The sequence below is a fragment of the Urocitellus parryii genome, chromosome 2 (assembly GCF_045843805.1).
Source record: "Urocitellus parryii isolate mUroPar1 chromosome 2, mUroPar1.hap1, whole genome shotgun sequence".
In the NCBI taxonomy this organism is placed as follows: Eukaryota; Metazoa; Chordata; class Mammalia; order Rodentia; family Sciuridae; genus Urocitellus; species Urocitellus parryii.
In genome coordinates this window covers 40,510,877-40,536,306 of record NC_135532.1, presented here as the reverse complement: position 1 = coordinate 40,536,306, position 25,430 = coordinate 40,510,877, and the positions used below count along the sequence as shown (strand labels likewise).

The 25,430-nt window shown below is 39.7% G+C and overlaps 1 protein-coding gene across 1 annotated transcript in view; it reads left to right on the top strand.

The window, feature by feature from the left end:
- Lrch1 (leucine rich repeats and calponin homology domain containing 1) overlaps positions 1-20,360 on the top strand; it is a 188,347-nt gene extending 167,987 nt beyond the window's left edge. Inside the window, exons 18-19 of the mRNA XM_026393702.2 lie at positions 1,882-1,959; positions 17,844-20,360. Of these exons, the coding sequence (XP_026249487.2) occupies positions 1,882-1,959; positions 17,844-17,954 (189 nt within the window). The 3' untranslated portion in view covers positions 17,955-20,360. The remainder of the gene's footprint in view (positions 1-1,881; positions 1,960-17,843) is intronic.
- The last annotated feature ends 5,070 nt before the right edge of the window (positions 20,361-25,430 follow it).

Here is a 25,430-nt window from a genome sequence, read left to right as displayed (position 1 = left end):
AGAAGGAGAACATTTCCCTAGCATGTACAAAGCCCTGGGTTCAACCCCTAGCACAGCAAAATAAGTAAATAAATAAATATTGAAAAAAAGAAAAAGAAATCATCCTTTTCCTACTGCTCAAAGATAGTCATGATTAACCTTCTTCTTCACTACTCACATGTTCTGTACATTTATTCTTGATTACGATCTTCTCTCTGATGTATACTCTTTAGGAATTTATAAAATTTATTATGCAAACCTAAATATTCTCCCACTGTCATTAAAACTCTTTCTAAATATCTGTTTTAAGGCATGTAATAGATTTTAGCCTGTGCTGTTACATTACATTTTTTTCTTTTGAGAGATACAGTTGGTTTCTGCCTGTCCATTCACCCAAACTGCAGTGAGCTTCTTCTTCTTTTTTTTTTTTTTTAACTGTGCAAAATATTAAACTGCTAAAGTGAGCTTCTTGAAGCTGTTTCTGATAGGCCCGGGCACCGGCCACCTCTGGCCTGGAGTCTGCTTACTGTCTGTGCCTTTGCTCTCTGCTCCAGTCTATGGGCAGGCAGTTCTCTGCCTGGAAGGCTGCTGCCTACCTCATCTGCTTGGCCTTCAGCAACCCCAGCTCCCATTTCTCTGCTGCTTCAGTGTTTACAAGATGCACACCATTCTTAACTCCTTGCTACCGGGTCTCCTTGTCGCTTGTATTTTTTCCCTTATAGTAACTCCTTCCCCACTAAGAACTGTCCTATTTTATATTACAGTTTCCTTTAGTTTGTTAATGTTTCCAGCTACACTTGAGCTAAGTGACCACATGGTTTGCATCTTTTGGTTGCACAGTTGTTCTTTATACCAAGTGTAGCATCTAACACTTAGGAAACAGTAAGTATGGTTGTGTTATACCATTAGCATGTCCCAAGATGTTCTGGGGCGAGTGCAAAACCACCCCGGCAGCTGCTTGTCACATCTTATGCAGCCCAGCTGAGGGGCACGACTCCCCTTCTAGCCAATATGAAGGATTTGTTTAACCTTCCAGAAGTTATTCTATGGGGGCAACATGCTTGCTTTCTTCTTTGTAGGTAGAGGAGAATGAGGGATGCCCTTTCATTTTCTTTTATTTAATAAATGCTGCACAGGTTTAGACTTCAATGATGATTGGCTTGAGTCCCTGTAAGATGTACTTCACTCTCACTATTAACAGGATAAGGGTAGTCTTTGTAAATCATGGCTTCTACACAAGACTGTTGGGATCAGTTATGCTTCTTGCTTCTCTCTTAAGGAAACTAACAGTGGAATATTAAAAGTTAGCGGGAAAGAGTTTAAAATTTTCCATGCAAAAATTAGAATATATGAATCAAGTGAACCTGTTTTCCATCCCACACTTTCAAGGTCATCTGTAACAGAAGTCAACTCAGTGGTGAGATGCTTTGGGTTAAATCCTAAACACCCACTATTTTTGGTGCTGTTTACCTCATTGCATCTTTCTAATTAAATCTGTCACTTTGCTGAGGCAATTACTTAGCCTAATGAATTAAACCTTTCCTATAGAAATATGTTTGTTGATGCAGAAAGGTGATGTGTAAGGTATATATTTAGGTGAAATAAAGCAGGTTACACAGCAATATGTTCCCATAAAAACTGTGTGTAGGAGTGTGTGTGTGGTGTGTGCATGCACATACACATGTATATATATGTATGCAGAAAACTTTGCATGCATCTTGGTATATATACATCTTATATATCCATATCCATACTTATATGAGTATACATCTGTATGCATACACATACACAATGTCTCCAAGAATACAGCCCAAACTATTAGCAAATTTTATCTTTAGAAGATGTTTCTCAGTAATGTTTTTATTTTAATAATATGGTATTTCTGTGTATTTGTACTTATAGCCCAAACTTAGCATGGCCAAATGCAGAAGAAATGTGGAAAACTTTTTGGAAGCATGCCGAAAACTGGGAGTACCAGAGGTAACATCAAACTTTGTTCAAATAACCATGTCTTAGTAAAAATTTTATTTCATGTATGTGCTAGAACCATTTAGTGTAGGTAAAGCTTTGCACATTCTTTTTTAGTCTCAACCTTTCTCAAGGAATAATCTTGGGGTTTGCTATATAAAATTTTAATTTAAATTGCTCTATTTCTTTGGGGACATGAGCAGTGATATTAATATGGCTTTATAGAGTATGTTCGATGCTGAGGGAAAAGGGATAATATAATTTCTTTAAAATTTTGAAATAAATGTGAAATTCCAAGCTGGAAAAAAATTAATCAGCTAGATAAATGAGAATCAGTAGATTCTCTAGTCTAAGAACAGAAGTTGCTGAGGCTCTAAATGAGCAAGTTCAATAGAACTTTGAAGCTGATGGTTTCCTTATTCAGCTCTAAAGAAGAGACCTATAGTAGCCCTAGTAACTATTGATTTTCATTCCCTGTAGTTGCATTTTGAGTATGTGAATCAAATACTGAACATTGAAAATATGATAATCATTGTTATTATTAAGGATAATAATAACAATGCTTGTGTGTTGCTTTATGGTTTATGAACTGTTTGCATTTACCTTTCCTCCTTTCGTCTGCTGTAGGACCAGTTGGCAGTTCTCTGTAGCCATCACTGTAATAAATGGAAATGGATAGCATTTTATTTCCTATGATTTCTTCTGTTTTTTCTAAGACCCCAGCATAGAGCAACTTAAAAATCTTGTCATGAGATACTGTTTTTGAACATGTGAAAGAATTGAAATTCAGTAGTTCTCCTCAGCGGTAGGAGTTACTGGATTTGACCAAAGTGATCCTACCCTTCTCCCCTCTTTTCTCCCCCTTGTTGTGTCTTTTTTTTTTAATATCCCCTTCTTGTTTTAATTTAGTAGATTAAGAGATGGTGTGGGGTTGGCAAGAGGCTTCTAATCTTTCTTTAGGAAAAGGAGAGCATTGTGAAAGCATAATCCTTAACTGGGAGCTGTATCAATTAAGAGACTTATAAATTCATTTTATAAAAGAATGTAACTTTTATCTAATAGACCAGATGTCTTTGTGATCAGTTCTGCTTTCCACTTCCAGTAGTGTGAGTCTGTGTCTGTGTTGTACATGTACATTTTAATATTGCATATACATCCTTGACTTTGACTATTTGTGAAAATTCTTGCATACATTTACTAATAATTTTTTCTTGGCCTGGTAAGATTTCCTGTGTGTTAATCAAAACTCCCATGCCAAGTTCCAGATGACAGATTATTTGTGTCTGGACTAGAAAGCACTGAGGAGTTATGGCCTTAGCCCCCTGGGATGATTTAAAACTCATCAGTGCAGGTTTTTGTTTTTGGCTTACAGTGATGAAATGCCCTTACCCATTTCTCTTGAGTAAGCTGGTATTACAATTTCCTTTTAAAATAGGAAAAAGGAAATAAAATTACCATAAAAATGCAGAGCAAGATTTATTACAGTTTCTGGTTTATGCCCCTAGCATAGTGCTCCCAACACTAATAGGTAACTCATAATTCCCAAGAAGGTTAGATAGAGATGGAATGACCTTTTTTGCTAATGTTCCAATTAACTATGCTTAGTAAGAAGTATATCACTTGGAATTTAAAAAAAAAATTATTCTTAAGGTTTCAGGTGTTTTTCAAGTCTACTGTGTGTGTGTATATGTGTGTTTGTGTGTGGTGTGTGTGTGTGTGTGTGTATACACGTTTATTTCCATCCTGGTGGATGATGCAACAGCATTTTACTGGTGCCTTAGAGTTCCTTTAAGGTCATTGCTACTAGAAAAAGCCAGTGGCCAATTAAAATTCTGTAGTTAGAATGTTAAAACAAGAAAGAATTATTCTAGTGGAAAACCAGAAATTCCCAAATGGAAGACAATTGGAAAGTCTTGTTCTATACTCAAAACAGCATGTTTTCATCTCACAGAATGCAAAAGGACATGTTTCCATTTAGGGCTATCACAGTAAATTGTGGGGTCAAATGGCCTCCTCCTTCTCAGACACATATGTTCCTTTTATTTCTTAAGAGTCTCAATGTTTGAATGTACATGTGGCTCCCTACAACTGATGATTTACACTAAAAAGATAGTGTTACCATAAGAACACTTGCAGAAACATTCCATCTATAATTAGAAATTTTGAAAGATTGGTACAGAAAAATCACAGAGGACCTGCATTATTACTTTTTTGCCCTCAATCAAACTTAATTCTTATATATTCATTAATTTTCAGTGATTAACACAGTTAATTCTCTCTACTCTGCAAAGTTTACTTTCTTTATCCATAGCTTATACATACACATACACCCCAGAGATCTTGAGTTCTGCATTTTATAAGCTAACTAGTTGACAATGTAAGTCATAATGACTAAGATTTCACAGCTGTATTCTAAGTCTATTTTTAATAGAACCACCATTTAAAACTACAAACTGAAGTTAGGGTGAGTAGTTCATATGGTCTATCAGGTGCACATGAGTGGAAAACAGTAGCTGAACAGATTTAGGTAACAATTACATATGAAGTCATTTATTGCTATCATTATAGTTCATTGTTTGTTTGTTTGTTTTTTTAAGAAGTCCCCATGAGCACAATCCCAGCTCTTCCAGGGTTCATGAATTTCCAGGGTTCATGAAATAGCCATGTGTGATGTAGCAGCCTATGGTTTGTTGAGCATTCAGGAAATGTGTCTAGCAGGATGATCTGATAGTACCTAAATTCACTGGATAAATAGTAGAGGGCGGTGTTCAAGACTGTTCTTGGGTAGAATTTTAAACCCAGTTTTTACAGTAGGGTGGAAAAGAGTGGTTCTGGACTGACTTTCAGTAAACATGGCTTCTTCCATTGTCTCCATGCAGACTTGTAGGGAGTGTTAGCAGCATCTGTATCCTTTGTGGTACTGAGGCCAGATGGTCAGATCATGCAGCTGTCCTTGACCTCTGCGCAAGCTAGCATCAACTTGGTTGGGCTTCTGAATCCTTCAGGAGAAAGTTTTGTATCACCTGTGAATCTGAGTCTAGTTAGGCCTTGGGCTCATGGGGCCATTTATGAATCTGCTGAGTTTCTTTTTCCATTTCTGAGTCAGTTTGGTTGTTGCTGGCTTCTGACCTCTGTGTCAGATTCATGGTTTCCAAATGGATCCACACTTAGGGTTGTTTTAGAGCTCTCATTTGTGTTCTCTCTGGGTGAAAGAAATCTCTTTAATTTATGAAGCCTTAAAAGTATTAAAGAATAGATGTTTGGTTCACCAGGGAAATTTGTCTACTCAATTTTAAATAAGTTGCCTTGACCTCAGAACTCTGTAAGGAGTAAGGTCCTTAGTTGAACACTTTAGATGAGGGGACTTTAAGTAGAAATGTACTTGGTTCTAACTGCCTGGCCCTTCATCTCCGTTGTATCTCCAGAGAGAAAGCACACAGGGTCTCATCTGAGGTGGGTGGCAGACATCTTGATAGTCACTGGCCCCTTCCTGCCTGTGTGGGCAGCCCAGGGTCCTTTTCGGACTATAGGAGGATGTTTTCATTCCATGTCCACAAGCACAGGTCATTGGTTTCCCTTAGCTTCTGCACCAGCCAAATGGAGTTAAAACTAAAAGCTTAACATAGTTCAGAGGCTAACAATGATGGTTTTAATGTAAGTGGAATTATGGCTGAGTTTTTCTTCTTTTTACTTTTGTTGTGCTTTATAGTGAGATTTTAGATCTGAAAGTAATAGTGGTAGCTTTTCTGTTACACACCTATTGTGAGGGTTAGGTCACTTACATTATGTAACTGGTCACATTTTTTTGTGATTCAAAGACGGTATATAAATTGAAGCCATTATTTTTTTGTTTATTTGCTTTCATCTCAAGGAGAAATATGTTTCGTTTCCATTCTTGAGCCTTGTGCCTCTCCTTCCCTTCCCCTAAATCAATGACTTTTGTTTTGTTTTAAATCATAACCCACACAGTTTTGGGGGAGGGAGAGTGGGATTCTTCTTATAATATTTATTTCAGTGTTGCATTTATATTGGTTAATTCTGAGGTTGGATAACCAGAGATATAGACTGACAGATTTATTATTACACTAGTGTGTAAATTCATTTTTTAAAAAGAGCCCATCTCTAGCTTGTAAAATCAGTGCTTCATTTTTAGGTAGTCTGTGCTACTATTTACGGGAGCATCTTTTCCCTGGGAGATATGCCTGCTGGTCACCTCTGGCTAATGGTTTGATGGTCTTTCATATGTGCATGGTTGAGAATAAATCATTTTAGAAATAGCATCTTTGAAAAGTTTTTAATTATATTTTGAGATAAACTAGTTGCTAATTAATAATTAGTGTTACCTCTAAGTTCATAAAATTGGCAGTTACTGGAAATCCTCTATACTTCTCTTCCTCCTGGCCACCTTACACATGTCTGTGAATTTGGACTTTTTTGGAATGACCGTCAACATTCCTGTGCCATGATATTTTAGATTAAAAATACTTTTATAAGCATAGTGAGTTTTAGAAATATATTTAAATTGAATATATTCCAAAGTGTTTTTAGAATTTAGACTATGTGACACCCAGAACATCTATGAAAATTAAACCCTTTGACAGATCTGTCTACATTTCTGTTTCTGTCCATAGAATGTGGGGAATCTGAGCCGATCTTAGTCATGTCCTTGTGTTCACTGTAACCAGATCATTTAACCTCTGCTGATTGTGATTGTTGCTTACTGGAATTGAAATGTACATCCCCACACTGGCCTCTAGGGGTGCTTGAGAGAATTGACTGTGTTTTCCAAACACCTTCAAACATTACAGATATTCTGTAAACATATGGTGAGGTTTTACCTCTTTAAATTTCCTTGGGTTTTAGTTTTTTCCTATTTCACTTTTCAGAAATATCATCCCTAAGACCTGCGCACTGGGGCTAAATTTTGGCAAACACAACCATCAGAACATTCTAAGTCCCCTTGGAAATGTCAGCCCTGGTTGGATTCCTGGGCTCCTGGCAGGGGCTAGAGCTGGCTGCTGTTGGCTCTGAGACATGGGTGGAACCTGATGGTTCTCAGGTGGCCACAGCAGCCACACTCCACATGGTGCTTGTGCCGGTTCAGATTTTCCCTATCATACGGGCTTAGACCCTTTCGTTTTTCTTTGGATGTCTTGATTTAAACCACCCAGAGGCTTTGGCTCTAGGCCTCACCCACTTGAATGAAGCCCGGCCTCTGTGACATCATGACACTGCTTCCTAGATAAGAGGAGTGTTCTGTGCTTCCTTCCTTTGTATGGACTGCTCTTCTGAATGGGCACCTGGGAACTGCACAGGGGTCGGACACCAGTTCTTTGATGGTGGCTGTTGAGATGCAGACCAGACGTGCGTGCCCCGTAGAGTTCTGGGAAATAGACTGAAGTAATTGCTGGGGATAGAAAGCTTTGCTGTTAACACGGAAACACCAACTTTTGGGGGGGAAAATATCACATGTCTGCTTTGCTGGGATCTCCCTGGTCAAGCACAGCATTGCAATGCAAAATTCTCACTGCAGTAGATAATTTCTCTTTATAGACGTTTCCCCATGTGTTAATCCTCGACCAGAATCTGCCCAGCACCAGTGTAGTCTAGTGTATTGTAGCTGTTCTAGTTCTTGAGAAAACTCTTAACGGTAGAAGCCTGGTTCCTCCAGATCCTCTGAGGAAATATGCATGATCTGAATAGCTAGAATATGAATTTCTAATCTTAAAAATCCTTTAAGAGTACATTTGTCTTCGTAAATTAAATAAAACTGAACATTTTTATTCAACTCACCTGACATTATTTCTGTTTACGTGAGGAAAAGCTAACTTCAGAGGATGCAAGCAAGACAAAACCTTTAACTTAGACTCAGTTTAAAGCTGCTCTGTGATTTGAATCCTCTTAGCAAGGAAGCTAAAATAAAAGGGCAATGTTATTGTGAAGTATGTAAAAAAATATATAAATATACTATATATTTTTTCAATGCTTTGCCTAACATGAAAGTAAAATTGCCTTTAGGAGATATAGCACAAATATTTTCAATCCTTGTTTAATTTGCAACAAAACCACAAATTGTCTTTCTCACTGTTATCAATTAGGTTCTGTAGCTTAAAATTCATGTGTAGGAATTAGGCATATCAGAAAATTCTGCTTCCTGACAGCATTAGGCCGCCAGGGGTCAACTCAGAAGACTGAGTGTCTCATTTTTGCACTGAGTTGGTGCAGTGGGTATCTGCTTCCTGACACAGTTGGTTGACTGTTGAGTAGGTGAAGTATGGAGGCCTCTCCTCCCATCACACCTGAGTAGTGATGAAGGAATTTAGGTAATGACCCTACCTGGGATTGTACTGTCATTCTAACTGCGCATCCCAGAAGCTTCCTTTAGATTTTTATTTAATGTGTTATTTGCAAAAATGTGCAATTTAATGTACCTTTCGACACATGTAGGACACACTTTGAACTATTTCTCCAGACTTTATGAGTAGTCCTAAAACAAAATTAAAGGGGTGTGTTAACTTTCAGATAGAAACAGACCACATAGACTAGCATAAAAGATGCATTAGGAGAGTCTTGGGGATGAAAGAGAACTTTAAAGTTCATATTATTTACTTTTTAGTAAGGCTAAGTCCTTAATGTCCCAAGCTCTTATTTTTAGGCCATTGGTGAGCACATATATCCCACTTGAATCTTAAAACTGTTTGAAGCCAGAATGGTGTATAAATGAGATTGTAGGTGAAGGAGTTCTTTGTCCTGTTTTCATAAGGCATGTTGGGTATTCTACTTTCCTTTTATAATGGATTAAAAATCTTAGATGGTAGAAAAGGTTTGACCTGCTTGAAATAAGGATTTACTCCTGCCATTTGCTAGTAACCAAAAACGTGTGCTTCTTTCCAGCTGTTCTTCTGTGTATTTTTAATTGTATGCACTGTCTCTTTCTGTTCTACTGGCTGCCCTCGGAATAGGCTGACCTCTGCTCTCCGTATGACATCCTGCAGTTGGATTTTCGTCACATTCGAAAGACTGTTGACACTCTGCTGGCACTCGGGGAGAAACCCCCACAACCAACCTCTGCCCTCCGCTCCAGGGACCTTATAGGCTTCTGTCTTGTCCATGTTCTCTTTATAGTGCTGGTCTATATCACTTACTGCTGGAATGCTCTATCCGCCTAATGTCTGCATGTGCCTCCAAATGCTCTGCTCTGGCCCCTGATCCATTCCAGGCTCCTTCCTCCATTTGAGCCTTTGTCTTACAAACTTCCATCCTTGCCCTCTCTTCAGTAATCTCTGAACATTTGCAAATCAGATTTTTTCCAGAAGCACAAACTCTGTAGAATGCAGTTCCCACTCAGTAATGTCTCTCACTTACTGAAACCCAACAGGGACAGCAAAGCGTGTCCATATCTCATGTTCCCCCGTCCACATGATGACAGCGGCGGTGAGCTTCTGCTGTGCTGGGTAGCAGGGAGAGAGCTCCAGGACAGGAACAGATGGGGTTTGCTATATGGAAGTATTGCCATTTAACTCCAGTCCTAATTCAGGATTGGGCAATTGAACTGTAGAGGGGTCACCTTGCAGAAGAGACAGAAAACCAACATTTTGGCCTAATTTGCTCTATAAAAATCTTTAATAATACCACTGTTGACCAAGCTGAAAACTACCATCTGGAGGATGACTGCTTTGAGGGCCATCCAGTTGGATTCCTTCCTGTTTCCTGCAAAGGGGGCCGTGAGGGGCCCTGAGGAGGCCTGGTGCTAACTTGCACCCTGAGCAAACCCTCAGCCCAGGCAGCGGTGCTCTAAGGAAGTCTCTTCCTGTGATGGCGCCACCTGGAGGATTCGTTTACACACCGATTTTACTTATTCCTTGTTAGGTCTGCTCTCAAGTTCCAAGAAAAGCATTTTGCAGAGGGATTTCTATTTTTGCACAAAGTCATGGATCATTTTGCTTTTCTGCCACATCACGTAATAATTTCAGGTCCAGAATGTGATGGATTTGACTGTATTCATTTTCAAATAAAACCATGAGTCATGGAACATTCTTGGTCCTGGGGCTTGGGTTACTATGGCAGGAGACAATAATAAGATTGCTCTTACTTTAGAAGAATGTAGTTTCTCTAACTGCTTGAAATTTCCATTTAACCTTTAATTTCCTGTGGTTAGCAAGCACACTGTTTTATTTTTAAATTAACTTAAAGGACCACATATAAGCCATCTCTGCTTTTGAAGCAGTATGACAAGTTCATAATTAAAAGACAAAACAAAAAACAAGTTGACTCAACAAGTTGACTCTTATCTAGGCCAAGATGTTCCTGGATTCTCCGATGTCTTTTTAGAAAATAAGAAGGCCCTGCTCCAAGGCCAAGCTGGTTTCTCTCTGTTTCATTTTACATCCTGTTTGCCAAATGCTATTTCTTGGATTGAAAAGGTGATAGATAAATTTCTCCGATGCAGACCGTCCCCAGACATGACTACTAAGAAGATGACCTTATTTTTCTGAACATTTTCATGAATCCAGGGAAGTTGAGATTATGAAAAAACCCACAGAGTTAAAAGAATATATTTATAAAGATTCCTTGCTGCTAAATCAGATCAGTTTATTTTAACAGGAAACATTCTTTACATGACAATATCTTGAGTTGCCTGAGATTTCCCCTCCTGACTTTGTGTTGATTGGTAAAATACAGGGTATGTGAAAGTTATCTAACCTCAGTTGTGTCTCTATAACTCTCAGATGTACTGACTTGCCTTTGGTGCTATCTTGTACTCTTCGATCTGTAACAATAAAAATCCCTTTGTACAATGTCTGATGAGCACCCTGAGCCATAAATTGCTTAATAAACACATTTTGGATGATTATTCCAAGTTTTTATTGGCCAATTGATAAGTTTTTCACATGCACCCAGAGTAGGTCTCAGTATTTTCATCTGGCTTTGCCGTGCGGTAAGGCTTGCTTCCCTTTAATGGTGGCCACTGTTGGGTGTTTCCCCCCTTCTTTATGGGAGGAAAAGGGGAAAAGAGAAAACTTATAGTGTTGTTACCTGAAAACAAAATTACTATCAATAAAAAGTAAGTAGAACTCTTCTATGCAAGTAGATTTTGTTTTCAGTGTTGATTTGACATAGTTCTCTAGGTATGTTTGTATTTCAGTCCTGACATCCAAAGGATTCTTTGGACATACCTCCATTTTTCATGTCATTAATTTATCTGTACCTGAACACATTACACTTCTTGGGATTTGTTGGATGATGCTTTTCCGTTAAGTAGTATGCTAGCTGACAATTAATTCAGCCCTTTAAGCAAATTTTGAGTGAACTTCCTTTCCCATTACCAAGCCATTGATTTCTATTTGGGGATGTAGTGGGGATACCTGGCTGACCTCCCTAGTACCTGAGAGGTGGTCAGAGATTCAGCTGTGTGACTTCTTCTCTACATCTCCATCTTCTCACAAGAAACACTGTTTTCAGTACTCCCTTCTAATACATGATAAAGAGAGGCAGCTATTCACTCACACTTTCCTTTTGAAATGGGCATTTGTGTTCTCTGTCTCAGTTCCTCCTATTCAGTGTCAGGATTTCCAAAATCTGTGACAACTAACAATTTCTAATAGTTCCTTTTATTTTATTTTATTTCAAAAAATGTTTTTTAATTCTTGATGGACCATTATTTTATTTATTCATTTATATATGGTGCTAAGAATCAAACTCAGTGCCTCACACGTGCTAGGCAAGTGCTCTACCACTGAGCCATAACCCCAGCCCAGTTCCTTTTATTTATGGACTTCTGATTCATATGCACTTATTTTCCCACTCAGGAAATGAAGGAACTCTGCTGAGCTCCTAAGACATTTGAGTAGGATTTTATTAGAGAGAATAGATATGTAGAGGCAATGGATCTCCCAAGACTAATTGTTTGAAAAAAAAATTAAATTCAGTGTGTGGTAGCTTGGATTATTTCTAAAATTCACATCAATCCCCCAATAAGTCATAAGGGTAAAGAATATTTCACCTAAGAGGAAAAATATGGATGACATATTAAAATTTCTGGAGCCTGAGAGTGGTAAAATGATTATGGATTTTGTATATTTTATGGATTATGGATTATATATAAATATTTTGGGGATTTTTTTGTTTGTTTTGGATCTGGGATTGAACTCAGAACTTCACACATGCTAAGGACATACTCCACCACTAAGCTACATCCCCAGCCCCTGAAAAAATATTTTAATGTGATTTTATTTCAGTAAATTTGTTTTTTTAAAATTAGGCTTCAGCTTTCAAAAGTCATTTTCAATAAACAACTTGATATACAGAATGTGTGCTTTGTTCTTCTCTGAGATCCTCAGGGTCCATCTAGTTTCTTGGCTTTCACAGTAGCTTTGTTCATTCTGGTGTTCATTTAATCGTTCCTCAAATATTGAATGAGCACTCTTCATGCAAGGCCTCCTGGGAGACCCTGGGGTTAAAAAAAAAAAAAAAAAAAAAAAAGACCATGACCCATGGCCCTGTTCTCAGAAAGCTTACAGTCTATACCAGGGGGTCAGCAAGCATTTTTTTTTTTTTTTTTTTGGAAAGAAACAGATAACACATGATTTCCAGGGCATATGGTCTCTGCTGGGACCACTTAGGTGGCCTTGATAGCATACATGCAGCCATAGATGATACAAAAAAAGAATAGGTGTAGCTGTATGCCAGTAAGAGTTTATTGACCAAAGCAGAACTAGACCGTTAGATTAGCCTTCAGGTCACAGTTTGTGGACTCCTCATCTGTGGATCCCCAGAAAATAAAGAGGAATTCAGGTGATAAAGGTACCGGATTCTGTAAAAGACATGCAGAAAAGGACACCTGCCCCTGATGGGGCCTGAGGGACCATGCAGGCTCCCTGGGACAGTGACACTTACACTGAGACTTAGAAGAAGTGTAGGAATGGCCAAGTGAAGCAGGGAGAGGAGGGAAGACAGAAAAGGGGTCGGTGGGTGCGGGGAACTAGGTGTTCTAGGAAGAGGAAGGGCTAGAGGGTAGCCTGCTCTGAAGGAGAGAATCAAGGGAGGTGTGACAACTTCTCTTGTCTGCAAGAGGTTGACATGGTCTCCATTTTACCTTGGAAGAAACTGACCCTCAGTGACAGGAATGGAGCTTGAAGCTTTCATACATAAGATAAGACACAGATAGTTTTAAGGCTCAAATAATTTGGTACCAGAACTTTACATTTAAGAAACATAGTGAACCAAAGGAAACAGACTGGAATGATTGACATCATTTTAGCCTAGTGGCTGTCCTGGAAGTTTGTGCAGCTCTGGGAGAGCATAAGAACCTTCAGGGAGAGAAGAGTCAGCCGTGACAGCAAGTCAGACTGCACCTTCCAGGCATCCTCCCCAGCTTTCACTAAGGACAGAAGCCACAGGAGCTGAGTGGCAGAGCTAACTGACACCTTTCCCTAAGTTGAGGGTTCCCTGGTCCCCTTTGATGTAGTTAGTTGATGGGACTTGTCATCAAAGAACTTGAGGGCTGAGGGACCTCCTCCTATATCATGACTAAAGACTGAACATCCTGAGTTGATTGAGAATTTATGGGAAACAGCATGATGTCGTGGGAAGAACCCTGGCTCTAAGATCCAGGACTTCCCAGCTGTGTGACAAAAGCAAGGTTACCTTGAACTCTCCTCCATTTCTCACCTGTAAAATGGAGATACTAATGCCTACCTTGCAGAATTTTCATGAAGAAATGACCAATGCAAATCTGTAGATTTGGTGCTAGGCATATGGGGGTACCCAAGAAGTCTTTACAGTTAGCATTTAGTCTTCATTGCTTGCCTACTTTTCCTAATCCTGTTTGCTGTGGCACCAAAGAGGAGTGGATGAGAGATGTGAGTGAACCTAATCGAGTCCAACAGTGGAGAAGTCACACAGAGCATTAGTTTTTCAAACAGAGTCAGAAGTATTATTTTTATTTTTATTTTTTTAAGAGAGAGAGAGAATTTTAATATTTATTTTTTAGTTTTTGACGGACACAACATCCCTGTTTGTATGTGGCGCTGAGGATCGAATCCGGGCCACACGCATGCCAGGCGAGCGCGCTACCGCTTGAGCCACATCCCCAGCACAGAAGTGTTATTTTTATGCAGGATACTATTTTATGACCCTACTCTGTGCCTTTAAACACATACACACACACACACACACACACACACACACACACACACACAACCAAAGAAGTCCGTGGGTATCCTAGGCACCTGCTGTCACATACCCAACAAAACCTCCAGGATCCCATAACACTGCAACTTTGGTTTATGTAAAGTCAGTGCCCACGTGCAACTATTTCTGCCGAAGTCCATTATACAAGGGTCTTCTGGAGGGGAAGACCACACCTTCCTGGACCTTCGAGGCCCTTCTCTTCTGTGTCATTTTTCATCTATTCCAATTCTACAGCAGTCTGCCCCTGTTCCAACCTTTCAGTGCATTTCAGGGAATGCAGTGGGGTAGATGCTCTGGCAGGACCGATCCTGGGTACCCTCATCTCCCAGCTCTGCCTTGTTCATCCTTCACCCAGCACCAGGGTTGGAAATTCCATGAGTCTTCAGCCCGTTACTATGACGTAATAACCAGAAAAGCCTTCCTTAATAAAAAAAAAAAAAGGAAGATTTCTGTTTTCTTGTGCTAGTCGTTTTAGGTATTAGAGTGATCTGAGGTTATTTCTGGGCATCTTTAAGGGGGCTGAATGAAAACAGAAGGGCAGGAACGATGCAAGGGGTACCATAGTTCCAGACTTGCCATGGTTCAGTTTACAATTTTTCAACCTTACAATGGTACAAAAGCAACACACATAGAGCTGTTCTCTTTTTTCCCTTTCAGTAGAGTTTTCCATAAATTGCATGAGATATGCAACGCTTTATTATATAATTAGCCTTCCCAGGCGTTTTGACACATGCAAGCTTTAAATTTTTAGATAATCAATATTTTGATCTTTTCCTTTGTGACTTTTATCTCACAGAAGTATTTCTTTATTAGCTTAGAAAATCTTTCCCCATCCATTTGTCAGAGAAAATATTAAATGTTTATCTTTTGGGTTTTTTTTTTTAAAGTTTAACTTTTTCATTCATTTTGAATTGATTGTAGCATTTGGTATGAAGTGAAGACTTATTCCCACCCCACCACCACCCCAGTTCAGGCAATTTCCCCAAGGCCATGGCAGATGATGGCAGGAAAGGGTAGGCATTGATAGGTCGCTGCAGATGTCCCCTCACCATGCCCCAAGGAGTTGTCATCATTCATCCCAGCCTGGCTCATGACTCAGAAAGCAGACACGACCACCACCCTTTTTTCTCATGGATATTTGGTCATGAAATTGGCAAGCAGCATAAACTCACATGTTCCCTAATATACACTGTCATGCTATTTTGATCCACCGGGAACTTTGTGAAATCATGGTTAAAATTGTGCTTTAAAGAATCGGCTACTCTATGTGGACATGTGATCATTTCTGTTTTTCTTTTTGGGCGTGGGATACTGGGGCCTCATGCATGCTCAGCCCTCTCCACCAGGCTACACAGCCCCTCTTATTTTGAGATAGGGTATTGTCCAGTTGGCCTGTAACTTGTGATCCTTTTGCCTCAGCCTCCTGTAGCTGGGATTACAAGTGTATACCACTACATATGACCATTTTTTTTTCTTTTTCTTTTCTTTTCTTTCTTTCTTTCTTTCTTTTTTTTTTTTTTTTTTTTTTTTGGTGCTGGGAATTGAACCTAGGGACTCTTTGCCACTGAGCTACATCCCCAGACCCTTTTCATTTTATTTTAAAACAGTCTCATTAAGTTCCCAAGGCTGGCCCTGGGAACTATGATGGTTCTGCCTCAGCCTTCTGGGATTAGGAATGCAACACGACACTCAGGTACATGTGGCCATTTCTTAAGGCCTGAGGTCCAAGTCTGAGATTCTCTGCACTTTCCACAAGTTAGGAAAGCTATAGGGACTGGGGATAAGAGATTGGAGAGACACTGCAGGAGCCACTCAACTGACAGTTGAGACTGAGGAACAAGTTATTGGAGATGTTATGGCATGTCTTTGAAGTCCAAAGAGCCTGCATCTGTGATGATAATTTATGGAGAATCCAGCATTGAGACAGCAGCTGGAAGGCTTGTTTCCTCAAGAGAGAGTTCTGCAGAAGGATGTGGTCCTCTGCCGAGCATGTGGCTTCATGCCAAGCACCAACTCTATACTGGGCCCGATGCAGGTCCCAAGTAGACTCGCCTCGACACAGTACTCTTCAGACTTCAAGAAAGGAACTCTTGTCATTTGTGACACATGGATGAACCTAGGATATTGTATACTAAATAAAGTAAACTAGACAGAGAAAGACAAATACGGCATGATCTCACTCACATGATTAATCTAAAAACGCTGATCTCACAGAAGTTGATTGTTGAACAGTGGACAGTGGTTACCAGCGGCTGGGGGACAGGCCCAGCATGGAGATGTTGGTAAAAGGTCACAAATCTCAGGAAGAAGTTTAAGAGATTTATTGTGTAATGTAGTGATTATAGTTAATAATATATACATCCTGGAAACCCTGGGCTTCATTGTAGGCCACTTGTGCAGTGCTTGACTATTCCGGGTTTAATCCCCAGCAATACAAAAAAGCAAAAATAAAAATTGCTAAGAGTAGATTTTTGGTATTCTTACTGAAAAGAGAAATGTGAGAGGATGGATTTTTAATTGGCTTGATTCATAACATGCTACAATGAATTCTTGTGTCAAAATTTATGTTGTGCCATAAATATATACAATTTTTATTTGCCAATTGAAAAATAAAGAAAGAAGCCAAGTGCAGTGGTGCACGCCTGTAATCCCAGCAGCTCGGGAGGCTGAAGCAAGATGAACACACATTCAAAGCTAGCCTCAGCAACTTAGTGAGGTGCTAAGCAACTCAGTGAGATTCTGTCTTCATTTTTTAACAGGGTTAGGGATATAGTTCAGTGGTTTAGTACCACTGGGTTCAATGCTCGGTGCCTAATAATAATAATGATAATAATAATAATAAATGGGGACCATTGTGGAGAACAGACCATCATTATCAGGTGAATAAGAGAGAGTTTACTGGGGTCTTTTCTTGGCTGAGGAGACACACCGTGGGAGATTCCTTATGTGATGTCAGACTGGGACCAAAGGACAAACATGCAAAATTATTTCATCATGTTATAAACTGTTTTGTGAAGCATGACAAGTTCCACACTCAAAGAAGTGCCTCATGGAGTATTTTCCTTGAGGAGTATGTCCTGGACATTTCCCAAGAGCAAAAATGCAACTTGAAAAAGTAGTGGGACTTTTGTGTCTTGGACAGTTTTATGAAAGAGCCTTAAAAGAGGCTACTGAGGACTGTGGTTAAAATTTCTAATGTGTATGTCATCTGAAATCACGAAGAAAGGATGCCAGTCCTCCAACATATATTTCAGAGATCACAGGACATAAAATGAATTAAGTCAGGGTTTCCGGTCAGTAGAATGGTGTGTTGTCTTTATAAATGAGGACTTGAGTTCCTTTAAAATGTGTGAGAGGTGAGTGGCAATGTTGCTTTCTAAGAACACAAGCCATTATATTGTTGATGTGTGCTTTTCAAACAACTCAGTGTAGCTCAGCTATTTAATGTAAAAGTTTCTTAAATGTTTAGATCTGTGGCAGATTTCAAGGGTTTAGGAACTTTTCTGGAACAACTCTCACATGTGGAAAATCATGGATGTTCCCTACAAACAAAGAAAAGGCTTTTTGCCTTGGGTTATCAGCCAGGGAAGGAGCCCAGACCCAGGTGATCCAACAGGTCTATGACAGTTTAGCTTCCATCAGGGATGTCACAGGGTTTTCCAGTTAGAGTCCAGTCAACTGAAATATGTTCTTCTTCCTTTTAGGAGAAACTCTGTCTACCCCACCACATCCTTGAAGAGAAAGGCCTGGTCAAAGTGGGCATCACCGTGCAAGCATTACTCGATGTCACCATCACGAAGACTCTGTTCACATGAGACCAAGTCTTCTCCTCTGGGTCAGCTTGGACTGTTCTCCCATGGGGATCTTGGACTCTGCTCCTGGCACCTCTTCCACCCTCTCCCCCACTCGCCGCCTGTCAGTTCCTCAACTCTAGTTGCATTGACAAGGTTTAGTCTCAGGGAGGACTTCCTACCTCTCAGAGCTGACCTCCACCATTAAGACTTGACAGGTGTTCATCTGGAAACCAGTGAGGGAGCTGGTGGAGGACTAAGTAGCACATCATTGCCTTTCTCCACCTCCGTCACCTTCCACGCTCACCGACTGCCATTACCAGAACGCCAAGCACAGCTGTTTTGCAGCAAGACACATCTGTTTTATTAAAACCAAACTCGTTATGGATTTAGTGGGGGGTGGGGGAGGGGGATACAATCAGGTTTTTCACCACCAAATTTTTCAAGAAGTTTCTTGAGACCATTGCCTTTTAAAAACTATTTTCGACATAACAAAATATTTATATAAATATTATTTATTAGTTGTTATTCATCCTTTGGATGCAAATTGTAAATTAGGAAACTATTTTATTACTGCTTTTTTGTGGTTAAACACTTTATTTTAATATTATAAATATTGAGTTATTTTCTATCCTCTTTGGTGTGCAGTAGATCTAGGTCTCAATCATGTTTTCTGGTGTATATGATTCAGAAAAAAATTATTAAGCAAAAAACAGGTGCTTCTGTAACAAAAAAAAAACTCTTTCTGGGGAGGCATTAGTTACACTTTGGTTTGTGGAACATTGGTCTTATTTATATTTCTGCATTCCATTCAGTTTCCTACATTCCAGCAACCCTACTGTCCCCCAATATAATGAACTGACTGAAATCAAGAGAGCACCCCAAGGTTATTTGTAAATAGCTGTGATGGATTTAAAAAAAAAAGACATATTAAACTTGAAGATAAAATGTGAACAATTATTTTTTTGGATTCATACTTCTTTTGCTATGCACAAAACATTCACATTTTAACACAGAATCATGAGTGTTTTAGCATCATCGGTCTTGAAGTATAGTTTTGCACTGTGATTTGTGTAATTAAGGAGAGTCTAGCACCAAAGGTAGATAATGAGGAAATGGTCTTGGAGAGTGGAGGTGATTAAACAAGATGATTGTCTAACCAAAAAGTTTTAAGGGAAGTTTCAATGGAGTGATCAGAAATTACTTAAGGCACATAGGACCTGGATCAGGAAATAAGCACTTCTTAAAATTGCTAGTTTTAAAAGGAAATGATTCTGAGGGGTAGATGTGCTCAGTTTCTTATAACATAGTTGGTGTTTTTCACAGTAGTCTGGAAAGTTCTGCAAGATTTGTGGTCTCTGGTGCAAAACCTGAGAAGCCACGTGGGTCGTCAGCGAGCCTGTGGGCAGCTGCACCACAAAGACAGGCGAAGAGGTCCAGTAAGTGGAGTGTGTGAGGCTGTGTGGTCAGGGAGGAAGCAAGTGTGAGCAAAACAGGATGAAAGGAACCACTCAAGGAGAGGGACCATCTGTGTTAGTCTGAGATTCACAGAAGGCTTCACAGGTCACAACCACCTGTCATGCAGTGCCACACATGTGCACTCCTGCTGCAGCGACAGTGACCCCAGTCACCAATCTTTCAAAGTTCTGTGAATGCTGACTGTACTTTCAACCTCTGTGGAAAGTCATTGGAAGTTTCTAGAGCAGCAGTAGCCATATTTGTAAACATAAAGGTGAATGCAAAAGAAAAGCCATCAAGAGGACAGTGTGCGTTGAACACACACCAACATCAACCAACACCCGGGCCGCCCTCCATGGGGGAGGGCGGAGGTTTCTGAACAAGGAAATTTAGATTGGCAGCTAGCAATTATTACCTATCAAATGTACTGTGCACTTTAACCTAACTTAAAATATATTTTAATATTTTCCTGTACTGCACAAATACCTGTTTTGTCAAATAGTGTAATGATGTAAAGATGAAAGGCATTTTGAACAAAGAGCGTATACAATTTAAGCAACATTTAAAGGTTGATGATGTAAAAAGGAATTCTGTTGGCTGCACCTTCACGGGCATTTAGAATGCAGAGTCCTGAAGTATTTTTGTATGTGTACATGTATATATGGCAACGTGAAGCTCTGTGTAATCATTGTTTTCAGAGATTTTTTTTCAAAATTAAAATATTTCTTTGGATATTAATTTTCAGTATTTTTTGACGTTGGCTGTATAATAAGAATGGCTTCAGTGTTTTGTAAAATGGCTTTTTTTTCCTTTTAGATCCAGTTCTTGTATAGCTAAGATGTCTACAAGATCCTTGTATACTGTTTATATGTGCAATAAAATGTGCATGACCAGCTCACAGTACTGAAAGTAGACAGTGTATATAGTGCACATTCCCTCCTTTTATTATTTAACAGCCATTAAAACTTTGAATCTGTGTGAACCATTCTTCTGATTGACTTACCTGTCTGGTGCAAAGGTTGGCTGTTGTCACATACAAAAAAAAAAATCATTGACAAAACAGATTGTAGTAATCATATATATAGTGCATTCGTATGTGTGTGCATATATGTCTATATATTGTATATATGTATATAAGCTCTGGGGAATCAGAAAATAGTTATATCAGTGCATAAAATATATACATAACTATCAGTGTAATCCCCAAAAATGTCAAAAATAAGACTTTGGTAGCTATTTATATATAGTTTATCAGAAAATATGTAGTTATGACACATTGGAGTCCTGGGTCGTGGCTCCTGAGGCATCTCTAAGCACACCCAGTTCCTTAGCCTATGTAAAAACCACAGGATCAGGTTCTCCCATTTCCACTGCCTCCTGTGGAATTGGACCCCCAGAGTGAAGTGGCCACTTCTCTGCTAGATCTGGGCTAGTGTCGTTTTCCCTAAGGATCCAGTAGAACTTTGGTCAAAGAACAGCTGCTGTGAGAATGTCAAGTGGAAACAGTAGCAGGTGGTTTCCATCTTCTCTTCCAATCCCACATATAACACGCAGGCCCCAGGACCATTAGCCTGAGTGAGGACAACACAGACCAGTGTCAGGGCCTCTTGTTTTAAGATCTGCATCTACTAAGTTGAGAAAAATCTATTCCTGGGTCACGATGTTCTGATTTGAGGTGCTGCTGCTTTGCCAAGCTCCACCATTTTAGTCATCCCTCTGCACCATACAGAAGTCTGGTGCTTCTCGGGCACACATGAGAACTCTGTAAAGGCAAAGGGAGGGATGGGAGCAGGGTGTGTGCCCTGCAGGGGGCCTGCCTGGGGCAAGTGAGCATCAGGACCCTCCAACAGTTGATCTCATTGTATTGGCGACAGCTGGGGAAGGCCCTGGCCAACAGCTGCAACTGGGAGCTGTTCTCGGGCAAGACTGATAGAGCTGGCAGTAGTGACTCCTCATCTTCCATCTTCCACAGGAAGTCAGCTAGCAGACATCCATTCCAGGTAAGTCTGGGTCTTAGGGATGATATGAAGGAAAGAAATTATCTTAGAAACTGGCTCTTGTGGTGCATGGGGACCACAAGTGAAGCCGGGCTCCACTCTAAGCCACTCTGTTCATCCATACACCAGTGTTTAGCAGGAGGCTACTGTGAATCAGGTATTGCAACTGAACTGTGCCCTAGTAGAGCAAGGCTACCCATCTGCTTTGTTCTCTGCTGATTCTCCAGTGTCTATAATAGTGCTTGCATAAAGTAGGTACTGAAGAAAAGCCAGTTAGAAGAATTAACAAAACCATATATGTTGGTTCAAAAACTTAACCACAACCAGGTGAGGAAGAGGTTTAGAATGGATACCCCACGCCACATGCTTCTACTGTAAGGCTTTTGTGGTCCTTATAGTGATGCTGCCCACCTGGCTATACTTTATTGGTTCAGGAGCAGCCACTTTACAATTTACCAAGGAGTCTCTCCACAATGCTATTGTTTGAATGTTTCCCCAGGGTTCATGTGTTGGAAACTTAAGCCCAATGCAAGAGTGTTGCAAGGGGCGACCTTTAAAATGTGATTATGCTGTTACTGTGGGGGTGGACTGTAGGAGTGGGTTTCTTAAAAAGAATGAGTTTAGCACCCTCTTTCTCTCTAGCACACTCTGGCCCGTACTCCCCCCATGGACGATGCTGCATGAAGGCCCTCACCGGATCCTCTCCCTCCATATGGGGTTTCCAGCTTCTGAAACTTGTGAGCCAAATAAATTTCTGTTCATTATAATTTACCACATCTCAGGTATTCTGGATGTCAGCATGGAATGGACTAAGACACCCAGGATTTTCTTTCATTTCCTGATAATTGAGGATAGAAGACATAAAACCTAGAAAAGACCTAGAGGAGAAAACTGATGTGCAAAGAGAAGCAGGGATAAGACACAGCAAAGAATTCCCTGGTGATTGCACTCCTGGGTCCAATAAGAACAGAGTTCTGTATTTCTGAAGTTCAGGTACTCAAACTTCTTTCCCATGAGGACTTCTAAGGGGCTGTGACTTTTTGCTTAAAATCTATTTCAGTTGGGCCTTATCACTTCCAATGAGGAATGCAAACTAATACAGAGGAGCTGAGTCTCAGAGTGTTCAAGTCATTCAGGGTCACAGAGCAAGGAGATTTGGTCTCAGCTATTTCAGATGTGTGTTCTCGATAGACAGAGGTCTTCTAGCAGGTCTGGCCTAACTGAAGTCTCTAGTGTTCAAAAAATAAATAAATAAAAAGCACAGGACAATAAGCTATTTGGAGATACAAAGGAAAGCATATTTTTTGTGATAAAACCAGATATACTGAGCCTATCTGGGCTGGTTAAAATGCAAAGACAGATCAAGACTAGAGCAAAAAATAAGAAAAAAGGAATTTACTGAAGAAGGCTCTAGTTTCCCTGCCATTTTTTTCTCTCCCAGTTTAATGAGCTATTTGTGTTGTTGTTGTTGTTATTCTTCTTATTTCATTTGGGATTTTTCTCCCTGTTTATCAAAGTGATACATGTTTATCATGTATAAACTTTGGAAGGTAAAAGTAAATTAGGGAAGATCACCTATAACTTCACCATACAGGGAATGAAAAAGACTATCTAGAAAGCCTGGCATGTGCTTCTTGGAATTTTGGAATTGGGGATCTGGCATCTGATACATTCCTGACAAACCCTGAGCTCTTGGGGTGGCAGAGCATAGGGCAGATCCTGACCTATAAGTGACCTGTTTCCTCCATGGTGAGGCATGGGACACGGTTTCTCCAGGTGGGACTCTGAGGAGAGGCGGCTGTCTGAGGTTGCTTTGAAAGTGCTGGAGATCATTTCTTGATGGGTCAGTGGATAGGACTGCAGCAGAAAGACTGAGGGAAGGATCAAGTTGTGACAAATCCTTAGCCTTGACTTTTTGTGATAAGCAAAGTCAGAACAACTGTGTAAAGCTGGGATCTCAGAAGGATGATTTTGGAATTCATACTTAAAATCAAAGGAGCATTCTAACATCTGGGATGACAGCCTTTTTGTCCTATATGGTCAGTTATCGGCTGGGTTACACTATTTAAAGCAAGATGTATTCTATAGTTGTCAGGCCATATTTGACCATAGATGGTCAATTTATACTGGAGTTAACATCCTGATGAAACCCATCATAAATTATCATCCTGATTAAAACCAGCATAAAGATATTGTAACAGACCTAATCTAGTGACACAGTTTGGATCTGAAGTGGCTCCCAAAGGTCTATTGTAAGCAAGACAGGGACATCTGTATAGCTAAGGGACTGAGCTGTGGCTATTCACTCTGGAAAACTATTTTCAAGAGTTCATGGTCAACTGTGCTTCACCTAGTTGAAACACTGGGTGGCAATGTTTTTACAGAAATGATTTCAGAAGGGACCTAAACGTACATTTTATTCTAATAAGCCTACTCAGCCATCAATGACTAAAACTGCAGTCTGCCTTCAACTCACCACCTGAACAACCTGTGCTCAGTATTACAACTCTCCATGCAGAGTTTGAAAAAACACACACTCTCTCACTCTCTCTCTCTCTCTCTCTCCAAAACTAGAGTGCCAGAAATGATATATTGGATTAAAAAAAATTAAGTCTCTTGCCACACCCAGTTCCCACCTCCATGCCTCATTTTTTAATTTGTTCTAGTAAACCCAATGAGATTAAAATGTTAATTTAATTGACTGATGATGTATGCCCTTATCATCCAAGAAAAGAAGGCTTAGGATTTTATCTTTACATATTGTCATCAGAAAATAAACTGCTGGTTATCACTAGAGAGAAGGCTGACATCTTCTGAAGTTGGAAATTCAGTGTCTTTGGATTGGAGTCCTGGGTGTAGGCCAGATTCAAGGGCATGTATTCCTTTTACATCTCCAAAGGACATTTTCTGCTAAAGGATGAGAAATTTACAAACTGTGTTCAACTGGAGCAAAATATTGTCTTTCTGTCATCAGCATAGTACAGGCAGAGCCCAGCAGATACTCTGTGTTGGACCTTATAGGATTTTTCCATTTTGCTCAAATAATTGTAGAAAAAAAAAGTTGTGGTAGATGAATTTGGGGAGGGGTAAGGTCTCATATTTGACACACAAACCCACAATATATGGACTTTTACTTGTAATTGCGTTTATTACCATACTGATATGTTAGATATGTTATGTATATTATAAAGCAAACAAGAACATAAATTTTAACAGAAGGGGATGAAATAAAAATTATCACAGAAGCTCTAATACAGAGCTTTCATAATCTTTTGCACCCCCAAATAAGGCACGCCTCAGCTGGAGCCCAGTAGCTCAGCTGAAGCCACACAGCTGAAAGTGCTTTGCCTTGGGCATCTTGTCTTGCTATGCTTCACAGCCCCGAGTGACATGGTGTAGGGGTTCTTATTCACTCCATCTTCAGATGAGGAACCAGCCTTAGAATGATAAAATAGAAAGACCCTTATCAGGTTTTCTTTTGAAAGTCTCACTATTGCAGAGTAACCTGCAAAAATTCCATCAAAAAATGTGTTATTGGCCAAGCACAGTGGCACATGCCTATAATCCCAGCAGCTCTGGTTGCTGAGGCAACAGAATTGTGAGTTCAAAGCCAGCAATTTAGTGAGGCCCTAAGCAACTCAATGAGACCCGGTCTCAAAAAAAAAAAAAAAAAAAAAAAAAAAAAAAAAATGGGCTGAGGATGTGGCTTAGTTGTTAAGTGCCCCTTAGTTCAATCCCTAGGACAGGAAAAAAAAAAAAAGGTCTTTTTGAATCAAAACTTAAACTCTCAGAAGTATAAACAAAGTAAGAATTGTGAAGATGTGTAAGCACCGTTTTTATTTTTTTCTGGTTTTCAATATTCACTAAACAAAATTAATATTTTATAACTCAAAATACACATGAATGAATTGTTTATAAAAATGACATCGTTAGAAGTAAAGCCACTTTGGCACTCATCCTCAATTGGGCTGGACCACCCCTTTTTCCCAGAAGCGACTGCCATTGTTTTCATTCAGATCTTTTCCTATGAAATACATTTGCACCC